This window comes from Cetorhinus maximus, chromosome 17, assembly GCF_964194155.1.
Source record: "Cetorhinus maximus chromosome 17, sCetMax3.hap1.1, whole genome shotgun sequence".
Taxonomy (NCBI): domain Eukaryota; kingdom Metazoa; phylum Chordata; class Chondrichthyes; order Lamniformes; family Cetorhinidae; genus Cetorhinus; species Cetorhinus maximus.
The window spans coordinates 9,060,387-9,072,622 of NC_135895.1; the positions used below are offsets into that span (position 1 = coordinate 9,060,387).

Genomic DNA, 12,236 nt, shown 5'->3' on the forward strand with positions numbered 1-12,236 from the left:
ACTCTAGCCATTAACTATGAAGGTGGAGAGATTGGTCTACCGAGAGCCTTTCCCCCTCTTACTCACGTCAAGAATGCAGCTCTGTGCTTTTAATCTGCACCATGAAGGAACCTTATGTCATGAATAATGAACTTGTTTGGGATTACCAAATGATTTGTAATTTTTATTTTTTTTTAAAAAATAGAGTTGATTAAAAATACAACTTGTGAACTGAATGGCGATTAATCGGCAGGCCAATCTGCCAGTTCAGAGCAGAATAGACAAAAGGACTACAAGTTGAAGGTTGCTCCTTTACCCGAACTTCAGTTCATTCAACAGGGGAAGGCGTTGACCCTCAGTCCACGAGCTTGAGGATGGCACTGCTTTACCTTCCAGGAGGGAAGAGGCTAGGTCATCGAAGCTGTTCCGTTAATTCTGGATTTTAAGAAAAGCTGGTGTCTGGGAAGGGGCCCTTGTCGTTTGCGCGGGCAAAGCGCTTTTCTGGGCCCTCGTGTGACAGTCAAGTGGATCCCACTTATCAATGCGACAAGAGCAGCTTGAATATTCCTTGATCAACAAGTGGAAAAATTTGTACGGGTGGGTCCATGGCGCAACCATCGCACTTGAACTCTGAGTGGAATGGGCTCAATGATGGGCCAAATGGCCTTTCCGTTGCTTCTCATCTTTGCTGTTCTGATAGAGAAATGGGTGCAGATGGGGAAACGTGGTCCATAAAGTGGCATTTGATGAGGGCAGAACTTGAAATATTTCAAGAACATAAGGGAGTGAAGTATTTGATCGTGGTGCTTCGGTCATCACGGTGTGGGGGACCGGCTTGATAGACTGGATACCCTTCCTTGCCTGTCAAGCACATAAGGTGATCTTTTCTTTATACTTTTACATGGGTATTAATCATTTGAAAAGGTGGAATATTAAAGGGGGGGGCGGAGAGCAACGGCAGCAATGGCACCTGATGAAGTGATTCATGAGGGACAAAAACATTCTGACAAAGATGTAATAGGGTGAGAGGATTCTTTTCTGTTCTGGAACATTCTATGACTCCGTCACCAGTGATCCTGGTCAGGGCATAAAATTGAAGCGGGGGTGGGGTGAGGGTGGAGATGCATCATAATCCAAAATGTTTTCTGATTCATGATTCCTTTTAAAGTTATGGTTTTTTTAAACTTTTTGTTTTGCCTGTCTAAGGACCTTTTGCAAATATAGATAGATACTCCCGAAGGACACCGTGCAATTATTGATACATCTGCCAGAGGTCCAGTTCATCTGGCTGAAACTATTGGCATCAGTTCAACTGCTGTCGTTGCAGACAGCTGGCCTGTTTTTATTGGTAGCTAGCAATGGGGGAATGCATGCTCGCCAGCCAACAAATACTCATATCTGATCTGACACTCAGGCTAACTCCCCTTCACCTCTGGGATTTCATGAACTCCTTGGCAACCGAGAATCCAAATTTGAAATACTATGCTTCAGAGTGACCATTAATTAACTTTTATTAGACAAGCCGCAACTTAAATAGAATAACACATGTTGGGAGGATATCATGTCATGCTGGTTTCCCACCCCCATTTGCAGAACACAGCTAATGCAGTGTGTGTGAGTCAGGCCAATATTAATGATACACACATACACACACACACACATGCACGCAAAACACTATATAGAGTCACATATCCACAGAAAGGCAAAGTGTGTTGCAACATTGTGGCCACTAGGAAGGCAAACGGCCTTTATTGCAAGGGGATTGAAGTACAAAAACAAGGAAGTCTTGCTACAGTTGTAAGGGCTTTGCTGAGATGACACCTGGAGTACTGTACGCAAATTTGACCTCCATATCTAAGGGCAGACTTGCCCTGGAGGTGCTACAGTAAAGGTTCACTAGATGAGATCCTGGGTCTCACCAGGGTATCTTGAAGAAGGAAGGTAAAATGAAATAGTGTCAGCTTGGTAGTCTAGATGGAGACTGCAGCGCAGTGATCGGGGAGTGTGGCATTGTCAAAGGTGCCATGTTTTGGATGAAACATTAAACTGAGGTTTTAGTGGGTGTTAAAGATCCCATGGCACAACTCGTAGGAGAGAAATGAATTCTACAGATGGACCTTGGCAACATTTTTTTTTTCTTTACCACCGTTGCTAAACAAAGTAATAGATAAAATGGTTGTTCATCTCATTGCTGTTGAAGTTCTATTGCTGATAGAAAATGGCTGCCACATTTGACTGCATAGTAACAGTGACCACCTTTGATAAAGTAAACCAATGAATGAACCTCTTTATGGTTGCTTGATGCAAGAGGCAATGCACATTCAAGATGCACATATAAGCCCACTTCAATCAGCAATTGTCACCTTAGAGGTCAATATCTACGGTGAAAAATATAATCGATGCATTATTCCACTTTATGATAAAATGTCCACATTACGCTTTGTTAAAAAAAAATGTTTTCATTAATTCTTATTTTCTGAACGACTGCTGCAAGGTTGAAGCACGACAAAGAACAGGTTTCCCTCCGGGTTTGAAACTAGCTGCAGTGTAGAAATGACTCCGGAGAGCTTCCGAAATTGCAGAGAGTTTCAAGACAGCTTCAGCCAGAAACACATACTACATCAGCATAAAGCACAGCCAACCAAACAGCAACAAAGAATAGCTCAACAGATGATGTAGGTTCTTGCACAAGTTTAGAAAATCCAGGAGCCAAGATCAGGGGAGAGGGTAGGCAGTAGTGCAAGGGGGAGGGCTTCATGCAACGCATTCGCAAAGCGAGAAGGAACAGTCTCAGAGGTTGCGAGGGTGGGGTGGGGTGGGGGGGGGTGAGGTTGCAGGAGGGCAATAAAAGCAAAAGCGACATCATAGGTGAGCTACCTTAATGTACGCCCTGCAAGTCCTCTCTCTTTTTTGGAGCTTTTCCAATCATAGGAGGCAGAGTTCAACACAGAAAAGAAACAAAACACAAAGGATTAGTAAGGAAAGAAGACAGCGGAATCTTGCCGACTTTTCCCGCTTTCCTCCACGCCAGAACGTCACGAGACTGCGTCGGAAAAAAGGGGGGGGCAGCTCTTGCTGCCAACGAACGAAAGCTAGACCGTTTCCTTCCTGTTCCGTGCTTTTACGGCCCATTGGCCTTACCTTGTTAAAACTGCGACCCACAGAGTCTTTCTCGCTGGGCCGCAGATCCTGGAGCTGTGCATCTAAGATGTCGACGAGCTGTTCCATCAATCTAACTGATGAGCTCACGTCTCCCGCATAAATTGGCCCTCTGGTATGCTTGGCCAACTCATTTGCTAGGTTAGCAGCATTTTCACCGCTCCTAATCTGTAATCATAAATTACATATTCTCAGCAGGGTTTCTCAATAATGTGCAAAGAGCAGTCACTCTGAAGTTCCCATTAACCATGCACCCATGTCTGGTAACTTGTTGTGACCTAATTGATCGCTGCTGCAGTTGTGTGTGGACAGAAACATTTACAGATAATTAAGAGTTGATGATAATCCGCCAGCTGCGACCCACTCCAACTTTCTCGGTCTAACTTCTCAGGCCGAGGAGCAATCATCAGTTCGGCGCCAGGAGCGTGAGGCATAGTTTAAATGGCTTATTGCCACTACACTCCATTGCACTACCCTCGATGGCAGGGAGCATCGATCCTAATTTGCAGAGAGCCGAAGCTGCCTGAATGACTCACATTAAGCTAAGAGACAATGCAGGAAGGTGCGAGTTGATGTCTGTCCCCACGACTGGGTTTGCTACAGTTCATGTTTGCTTCTGCCCTTGGAACACAGCTTCCTCCCCTCCCTACTCCCCCCCCCGCAAATTCAGGGATAAAGTCACCAAGCAGGTTAGAATTAAGCAGTATGGATGGCTCAAGTGGCGAGGTTTAATTCTTCGTCTGTGTAGAGTTGGCTACCTCTGCAGTCACGGTCAAAGGCACAGATTAATCGAGAACAGTTAGCGTGGGTTTGTTAAATTTGCACTCGCCGTGCATTTGTTAAATTTGCATTGTGTTGAGGACGTAACAAGAAGGAACGATGAGGCCAGTGAATTTGATGCAGTCGACATGGATTAGTGCAAGGCTTTTGACAAGGCCCCACAGGGCAGACTGGTCAGAAAGTTAAAAGCTCATGGGGTCTAATGGAAGTGTCAAGTTGGACCCAAAATTAGCTCAGTGGCAGAAAGCAAAAGGGAACAGTCGATGAGTTTTTTTTTGTGTGACTGGGAAAGCTGTTCCCAGTGGGGCTCCAAAGGGCTCAGTACTGGGTCTCTTGACTTAAATGTAGGCGGCATGATTAAGAAGTTTGAAAATGGTACATTTGGTTGACAAGTGAGTGAGGAAGAAAACAGTAAACTTCAGGAAGATATCAAAGGACTGATCAGGCAGGCAGAAAATTGGCAAATGGAATTCAATCCAGAGAGGTGTGTGGTCATGCATTTTGAGAGGAGAAACAAGACAAGGGAATCCACAAATGGTTGGATACTGAGAAGTGTAGAGGAACAGAGGGAGATTGGAGTGCATGTCCACAGATTCCTGAAGGTAACAGGACAGGCAGATGAGGTAGTTAATGCATTCGGGAAACTTTCCTTTATTGACCGAGGTCTAATGTAAAAGAGCAGGAAAGTTATGCTAGAACTGTATCGAACACTAGTTAGTCCACAGCTAGAGTGTTGCCTACAGTTCTGGCCACTGTACTAGAGGAAGGGTGTGATTGCAATTGAGAGGGTACAAAGGGGCTTTACGAGAATGCTACCAGGAATAAAGAATTTTAACTATGAGGAAAGATTGAATAGGCTGGAGCTGTTTTCTTTGAAAACAAAAGAACAAATAACATTTAATTGAAATATATAAAATTATGAGGGACCTAGATAGAGTAGACAGGAAGGACATATTTCCCTTGGCAATAGATTTAAAGTAACTGGTCGAAGGATTTTTTTTTGGTTGGTGGGAGATGGGGGCAGTGGGGAGTGGGTTGAAGAGATTGTTTTTCACCCAGAGGCTAGTGGGGGTCTGAAATTCACTGTCTGAAAAGGGGGTAGAGGCAGAAACCCTCATCACTTTTAAAAAACCAGCTGGATATGTACCTGAGATGATATAACTGACAGGACTACGGACCAACAGCTGGAAGGTAGGATTAGGCTGCGGAGCTCTTTCTTGGTTAGCAAAGGCTTGATGGACTGAATGGCCTCCTTCTGCACCATGAATTTTTCCAGGTTTCTAACGTTCATTGTGGAAGTAAATCAGCCAGGTTCCTGATAGAATTCTATTTGTTCTTGCCACATGGGTGATGCGGGCAAGGTCACATTTCTTGCCTGTCCCTAGTTGCTCTGAGAAGCTGGCAGTGGGGTGAGTGCATGGTAAGGGCAATTCAGAAGGCATTAGGCCAGCCTGGGTGGGTGGGATGGCAGCTTGACCCGCCTGACAGTCATTTGTCAATCTGTTGGCTTTCGGGGATAACATGTCAGCTCTTATGGTAACTTTGCATGATCCCAGTGTAATGCTCTCCGTCAACCTCTCCCATGTCATTGTCCTCCATGAGGCAGAGATGGTAAAGGGGCGATTTAATAGAGGCGGTCAAAGCAAGGGGCAGAATTTTATATTTGGCATGCGGACGCGCGCCCGACACGCCAGAACGTGAAACGACGCGCGATGACGGTGGGCGTGTGTCCCGATTTCATCACGAACCCGCTCGATATTTCACTCGGTGGGCGTGCGCCAGAGTCGGCTGTGCGCCCGCTGAGAATTGAAAGGCCTTTTAAGGCCATCAGCTAGGTCATTAAGTTACATTTCACGCTGCCCGTCCAACCTTACGGCGGGCGGGCAGGTGAAAAGGCCAAGCGGCCTTTACGTTTTTTAGGAAATCTCATCCTTGAGCGGGACGAGGTTTCCCAAGGCTAATGCTACTTAAATAAAACCGCTATTTCAAGATAAAAGCATGCCCCATCTCCTGTGACACAGTCGCACGAGGGGACGTTTCACTAAAATCCTTCATGTCTTTATTCATTTTTTTTTTAGAAAGCGCTTCAACCTCCCCGAGGCAGCTCCGCCGCCCGCACAGGTAGCGCTCAGTGCTGCCGCTCGCGATCCACGCTGGGAAGACCTTAATTGGCCTGCCCGTGTGAAATGGCGGCGCCGAGCCTGATTGTGGGCGGCAGTCGGCTCCCTGACCGCCCACGCCCGCCGAGCCCGCCCGGTGACTGGAAAATCCCGGCCAAGGTGTTCCTGATGGAGCACGTCGGGCGAAGCTGTTTCCATTGTTCAGGAGGGTTCGTAGCTGGAAGCCACAGAGTTAAGGTCGTGGGCAAAAGGGCCAGACGGTGGGAGGGGGAGAAGGAGAATTTTTTTTTAAAAAAAAAGCAGTGAGTGGTCTGGAATGCTTTGCCCAAAAGGGCGGCGGAAGCAGATTCCACGTTAGCTTTCAAAAGGGAATCAGACATGTACCTCAAAAGGAAACATTTGCCAGTGTTATGAGGAGGGAGAGCAGTGGGGTGGAATTAATTTGGTAGCGCTGTGAGATGGCAGCGCTGTGAGATGGCCCTGCTTTGGTTGCGCTGTGATAAAGGCCAAAGAGCCAGTCCTGAGGCGACGGGCAGAAAAGCCTCCTTCAGTGCTGCATGATTCTACATACAGGCTCCCCTCTGCAGCGACGGCATCTGCAGTGTCTGCCGCTCCCCCACCGCCCCCCCCACCCGCCCCAGGCATGAGGAATGGGCACTTCCTGACCTCATCAGTCCACAATGTTGTTAACAATGATAAACATGCTTCTGGGCTGTGGCACTTGACAGAATGGGGCTGGGAGACTGGGTTCCACTACGACACCCAACACTTGTCACAAAGAGTTAAAGGAGGATGCTGGGAACATACAATCGGTCAGCCCGGCGTTTGAAAAGGGCTGAAGGTCTAACATTTCGAGTGTTGACCCTTTTGCCTGATAAAGTTGGCTTCCCACATGTGGCGGGGCTGTAATGTAGTTGCAACATTCTCCAGCTGTCCTAGCGCTTGTGTTATTTGGACTATTTACGGCTTCAAATAGACAAAAAGACTAAAAGCCTAAAAATCATTGTTGACAAGGTTAAATTTGCAAACGCTTAATGCACTTGTATTGAATTCCACATTCCTTCCACTCGAACAGAGGCACTGACCATTTAAATTAAGGCTACTGTCTCAATTAAAGCAGCATCTGACACAAGTGTGTTAAGGATGCTGTACGATAAGATCACCAGCGGTGACTTCCAGGCCGAGCTCCAGCAGCGGAATAAATCATTTGGCCATTTTCTCACCCATTTCTGCTGTTTTGCAAATGTATTATTTCAAAATTAAACGGCTCTGAAACTGATAAAGAGACACAAATCTATTTACAGCAGGCCTTTGTTCAGCCGTGAATCTCTCCCACACGCTAATCAGGGGCTGCTACACAAACGCTCTTTTGAATTCCCAATTACTCACTGCGCTACCGAAAAGAAAACTAATATGTCTCTCTCCTCGCCAGCCACAAACTGGTTGCCCGTGGCAACCAGACTGGAAGCCCCCAAGTTTCCACACGTGAAGGCCAAAGGTCACTTAGTTCCTGAGGATAATTACCCACAATGCCTCTTTGATCCTTAAAACAGGCAAACTTGGTTTCCTTTTCTTAAACCCTTGGTTCTAAGGATATGTAGCGACTGCACATGCATGTGTAAGCAGCCACTCGAGGATGCCATATCGGTGAGGTGCAAGCTTCGAAAATCTTTAATAGGCTGCCGGCTGGCACAGTGTAAATAGCCTGTAAAAGCTGATGCATTTTGTGAGGATTCCTTCAAAATGAATCCTCAGCACTCGGTTCTAATCGCTGCTGGTTGGTATTTAAACAAAATAAAACCGCATGAACCAACCTTCTGAGCCACTTGATTTACCCAGTGTGAAGTACAGTTGCTAAGATCAGGGCCCTTTGGGTTCCACATGCCAGTGGAGACCATGCAGAGATAAGAGGCAGTGCCTACAAGAGATGAAGCAGAACACAAATTAGATAAACTTTGGAAGTGTTTTTCTGTGCATGTAAGGCACCGACAATGCATAAACAATGGTTTAGTCACTCCGGTAACGCGCTGCTGATTCTTGAACCATGCACCACCTCTGCCTGCCCACTGACCCAGGCAGACGCCCACAGTCTGGGAAATGCCAACAGCCCGTCCTCCAAATGTATGACTTCTTCCTCAGCTACGACTCATCTGGAACATGCCTGAACATCGCTGCCAGTCAAATAAGGCAACGAAAGCTGCAAGGTGCACAGAAACAGCACGTTACATCCCTCAGTGCTGCCAACACACTTCAGAGACCGTTATGATGTGGGTGAATGTAGCGGCCATTTTTTTGAACGTGGGTGTCGCTGGAAAGGCCAGGGATTACTCCTCATCCCTAATTAGAACAGACAATGAAGGAGCTAGGAGGCCATTCAGCCCCTCGAGCCTTCTCTGCCATTCAATAAGATCATGGCTAATCTTCTATCTCAATCTCATCTGCCTGCTCTCTCCCCCTATCTCTTAATTCCCTCAGTACCCAAAAATCTATCAAACGCTGTCCTGACTTTACTCAATGGTCCAGCTTCCGCAACGCTCTGGGTTAGTGAATTCCAAAGATTCACAGTCCTTTGAGTGAAGAAGTTTCTCTTCATCTCATCCTTGGATGGTCGACCTCTAATTCTGAGATTGCAGCCTCTGCATCGGAAGTGGTGCTGTAACCTGCAAAGCTACAGACCAGGTGCTGGAAAGTGGGATTAAAATGAGCGGCTAGTTTCTTTAATCTCTTTTTGGCCAGTGCAGACACAATGGGCTGAATGGCCCCCTTCTTTTCTATGGTGTTCCAGATTCCCTAGCCAGGGGAACCATCCCCTCAGTGTCTATCCTGTCAACCACCTTCAGAATTTTATATGTTTCAGTTACATCATCCCTCATGCGTCCAAATCCAGGAGATATAGGCACAGCCTTAGTTGTCCTCTGAGAAGGTGGTAATGGCTTTCTGTCTCTCCATAGCGGTTTGATACAACTGGGTGGCTTGCCAGGCCACCTCAGAGGACAGTTTCGGAGTCAACCATGTTGATTTTGGGTAGGAGTCACATGAGTAAGGACGTCGAGGTTTCTTTTCTTAAAGAGACTTTAGTGAATCAGTTGGGTTTTTACGACAATTTAACAGCTTCATGGTTGTTTTTACTGATACAAATTTTAAAAAAAAATCAAATTCAGTCCTCAAAATTCATCCAAAAACTTCCACAATTTGGCACGGCAATATTTTAAATTTATACTCCTTGAAGTGCAGATGCTCCTGCCCCATTTCGAAATAAAGAAGCAGCTTCCATTTATATAGCATCTTTAAAATCCCCAGGGCATCACATTGGCTTTGCAGCCAGTGAAGTACTTTTGAAGTGTAACCTCTTTCGCAATGTACTTTTGCAGGCAAGTGCAGCAGCCAATTTGTGCATAGCAAGGTCTTTTAAACAGTATGAAATGACCAGAGAACCTGATTTTGGTGAAACAAAAACAGAATTACCTGGAAAAACTCAGCAGGTCTGGCAGCATCGGCGGAGAAGAAAAGAGTTGACGTGCTGAGTTTTTCCAGGTAACTCTGTTTTTGTTTTGGATTTCCAGCATCCGCAGTTTTTTGCTTTTATCTCTGATTTTGGTGATGTTGGTTGAGGGATGAAAGTTGGCCAGGGTACTAGAAGGACTTCAACGTTGGGACTTTGTTGCCAATCTGTGTCAGAAAAAAGTTAAATTTTGCTTTGTAATACACCCGTGAAGTGCCTTTGGATTTTTCATCCTGTTGAAAGGCATCATATAAAGACAAGCTGTGGAAGTCGAAGGGTTCATGTCCTGCGTCAAGCCCTCTAACCTTGCTTCATCTGACAACTACACTCCCAACTGCAACACGTGATCAAATAGTAACATATCAAAGATCTTACCAGGGCATGCACTTCTTGCCAACTTTTCACCAACATTAATTACCATGTCCCAATTTGTAACGAACATTGTCTTTGCAAACTTGCCATCCTGCATATATGCCCCCTACCCTGATGGAGATGCGGTTGTGCCACCACTGGTAGATGGGTGTAATTATTGGGGGGGGGCTGAGTTATGTTTCCGTTCAATTACCCCTGGCCCTAACCGAGTTTTGCCTGAAGAAATATTTGTTTATCCCCCATAACACGGCACACGAACTCAAGCACATGTTTTTTTGTTTTCGAAGACTGCTTTTGTTGAAGTTTGGCCTATTACATCCATTATTGGGCACCTGAATGGTACGAATGAACTTTATGTCGAAACAATTCGGTTATTATGCAGAAGATCACTGGACAAGCAGCAACAAATGTGTTGGAGGACTGGGTCTTTTTTTTTTTGATGAATAATTGGAGATCATGAAATGCGGTCAGTGAATCCCGAAGATTGCATTTGGCTGCATTCCACAATGAATTCTGAGCGTGAAAATGCTTCTTTGTGCTTATTGTGGTTGAATCCTGTCTAGCACCATCTCTCCTTGAGCTTACTCCTGCCTCCCACTGTTAAGCTCTTGTGATCAGCCCCATGCGCATCAGGCACTGACAGTTATGTGGAGCCTAAAGAGCGCATGGACGTGTTCTGTTGAACGCCCTGCATCTGTGCTAGCAATACTATGCAATAGAAGGTCCATGTTCCGCGGCAGTGGATCAGGACGTTTACGTTTTATACCATTCCATTATTTTTATTCTTCCATGTGAGCATCGCTAGCAAGGCCAACATGCCTGATTTCCCTTGAGGGCAGTTAAGAGTCGGCCACATTGCTGTGGATCTGGAGTCATATGTAGGCCAGACAAGCTAAGGATGGCAGATTTCATTCCCTAAAGTATGTTAGTGAACCAGATGATTTAGAAAAAAAATATATTTATTCATTCATGGGATGTGGGTGTCACTGGCTAGGCTGGCATTTATTGCCCATTCCTGGTTACCCTTGAGAATGTGGTGGTGAGCTTACCTCAACTATTGATGATAGTTTCATGGCTTCCTATTCTAGCTATTTTTCAGATTTATCAATTGAATTTAAATTCCACCTACTGCCGCGGGGGGATTTGGACCCATGTGCCTAGAGAATAAGCCTGGTCCTGCAGATTGTTAGTGCAGTATCTCTACCCCACCATAGTCCCATATTAGATGGTACATATTTTATCTTTCCTCTACTCCAACTCTGCATTCTTAAAATCCATTCTCAATGCACCCTTGGCATTAAGGTCCAAAATCCTGAACTCCCAGCCCCTTGAAAACCTTTGAGGTTCACTGGGCTGATTGCTAATCTAGACCCGAATGCATAGAGGACAACCCAGAACAAATCCTAGTACACCAATGGCCCATCATCCCCCTGTCACAATGATCAACAAGCAGATATCTTAGCTGCCACCTGAAAGGCTGTGGAGAGTTCCTCTCCTACACAGAGTGTTCTGCAGTAACCATGGTGTTAGGGTTCACCCTTGCTGTCTGACAAAACTACAGGTGCAATGTTGCATTTAGTACTCGCAGCTAACGCTGGTTCAGAATTAAATTAATAAGGTTGCATGAGATAAGTGAAGCAAGATTATAAGAGTTCATTGAATCCAGCTATTTCACTTTGTAACTGGTGCCCCCATTATTATTCCCTTTCTGCTTTTATTTGTTTTTGTCGGCAGCTGTTTGTAATGATTCTGTCACTCCCATGTATACCACCTCTCGACACATCTTTACTTGTACCACTACCCTCTCGTTTTGCCTTGCGCCATCCCCACTTTTGTCACTTAACCTCTCCTGCCCTCCGACCCTACCACAGACTTTTCCATCTATTCTATCCACCCTTTCCCCTGTGTCTTCTATCTGCCTATATGACCTGCGACCATCTCCACCCGTTATCCGATTGTGGTGAAAAGTCATGGCCTAAAATATTAACTCCCGTTTCTCTCTCCTCAGATGCTGAGTATTTCAAGCACTTTCTGTTTTCATTTCTGATTTCCAGTGTCTGCATGTATTTTGCTTCAGTATGGAACGGTAATTAGCTGTCGTATTGAGTATAATTTTTGGCACCCTACCAAAGGAAGGATATAAAAGCAATGGAACAGGCTCACAAGGATGTTATCAGACAGAAGCAGCCCCACTCTCTGGCATTCCCCCCGAAAACCCTCAGCCTGCCTTCCTTCATCTAAGGCACTCATTAAAACTCACCTCTTTGAGTATTTTGTCACTCCTGCCGCTCCGTTCAACATAATCATTTCTTTTTTTTTGTTGC

The 12,236-nt window shown here is 45.6% G+C and overlaps 1 protein-coding gene across 5 annotated transcripts in view; it reads right to left on the minus strand.

Moving 5' to 3' along the window:
- Positions 1-12,236, minus strand: part of adgrl2a (adhesion G protein-coupled receptor L2a) — an 865,273-nt gene that overhangs the window by 70,590 nt on the left and 782,447 nt on the right. For 4 of the 5 annotated variants that reach the window (XM_078560690.1, XM_078560691.1, XM_078560692.1 and 1 more), the window contains 3 exons: positions 7,853-7,956; positions 3,121-3,306; positions 2,857-2,895 (listed from right to left, as the gene is read on the minus strand). In XM_078560690.1, coding sequence (XP_078416816.1) covers positions 2,857-2,895; positions 3,121-3,306; positions 7,853-7,956 — 329 coding nt within the window. The remainder of the gene's footprint in view (positions 1-2,856; positions 2,896-3,120; positions 3,307-7,852; positions 7,957-12,236) is intronic. The other variant, XM_078560693.1, reaches the window with a different exon arrangement.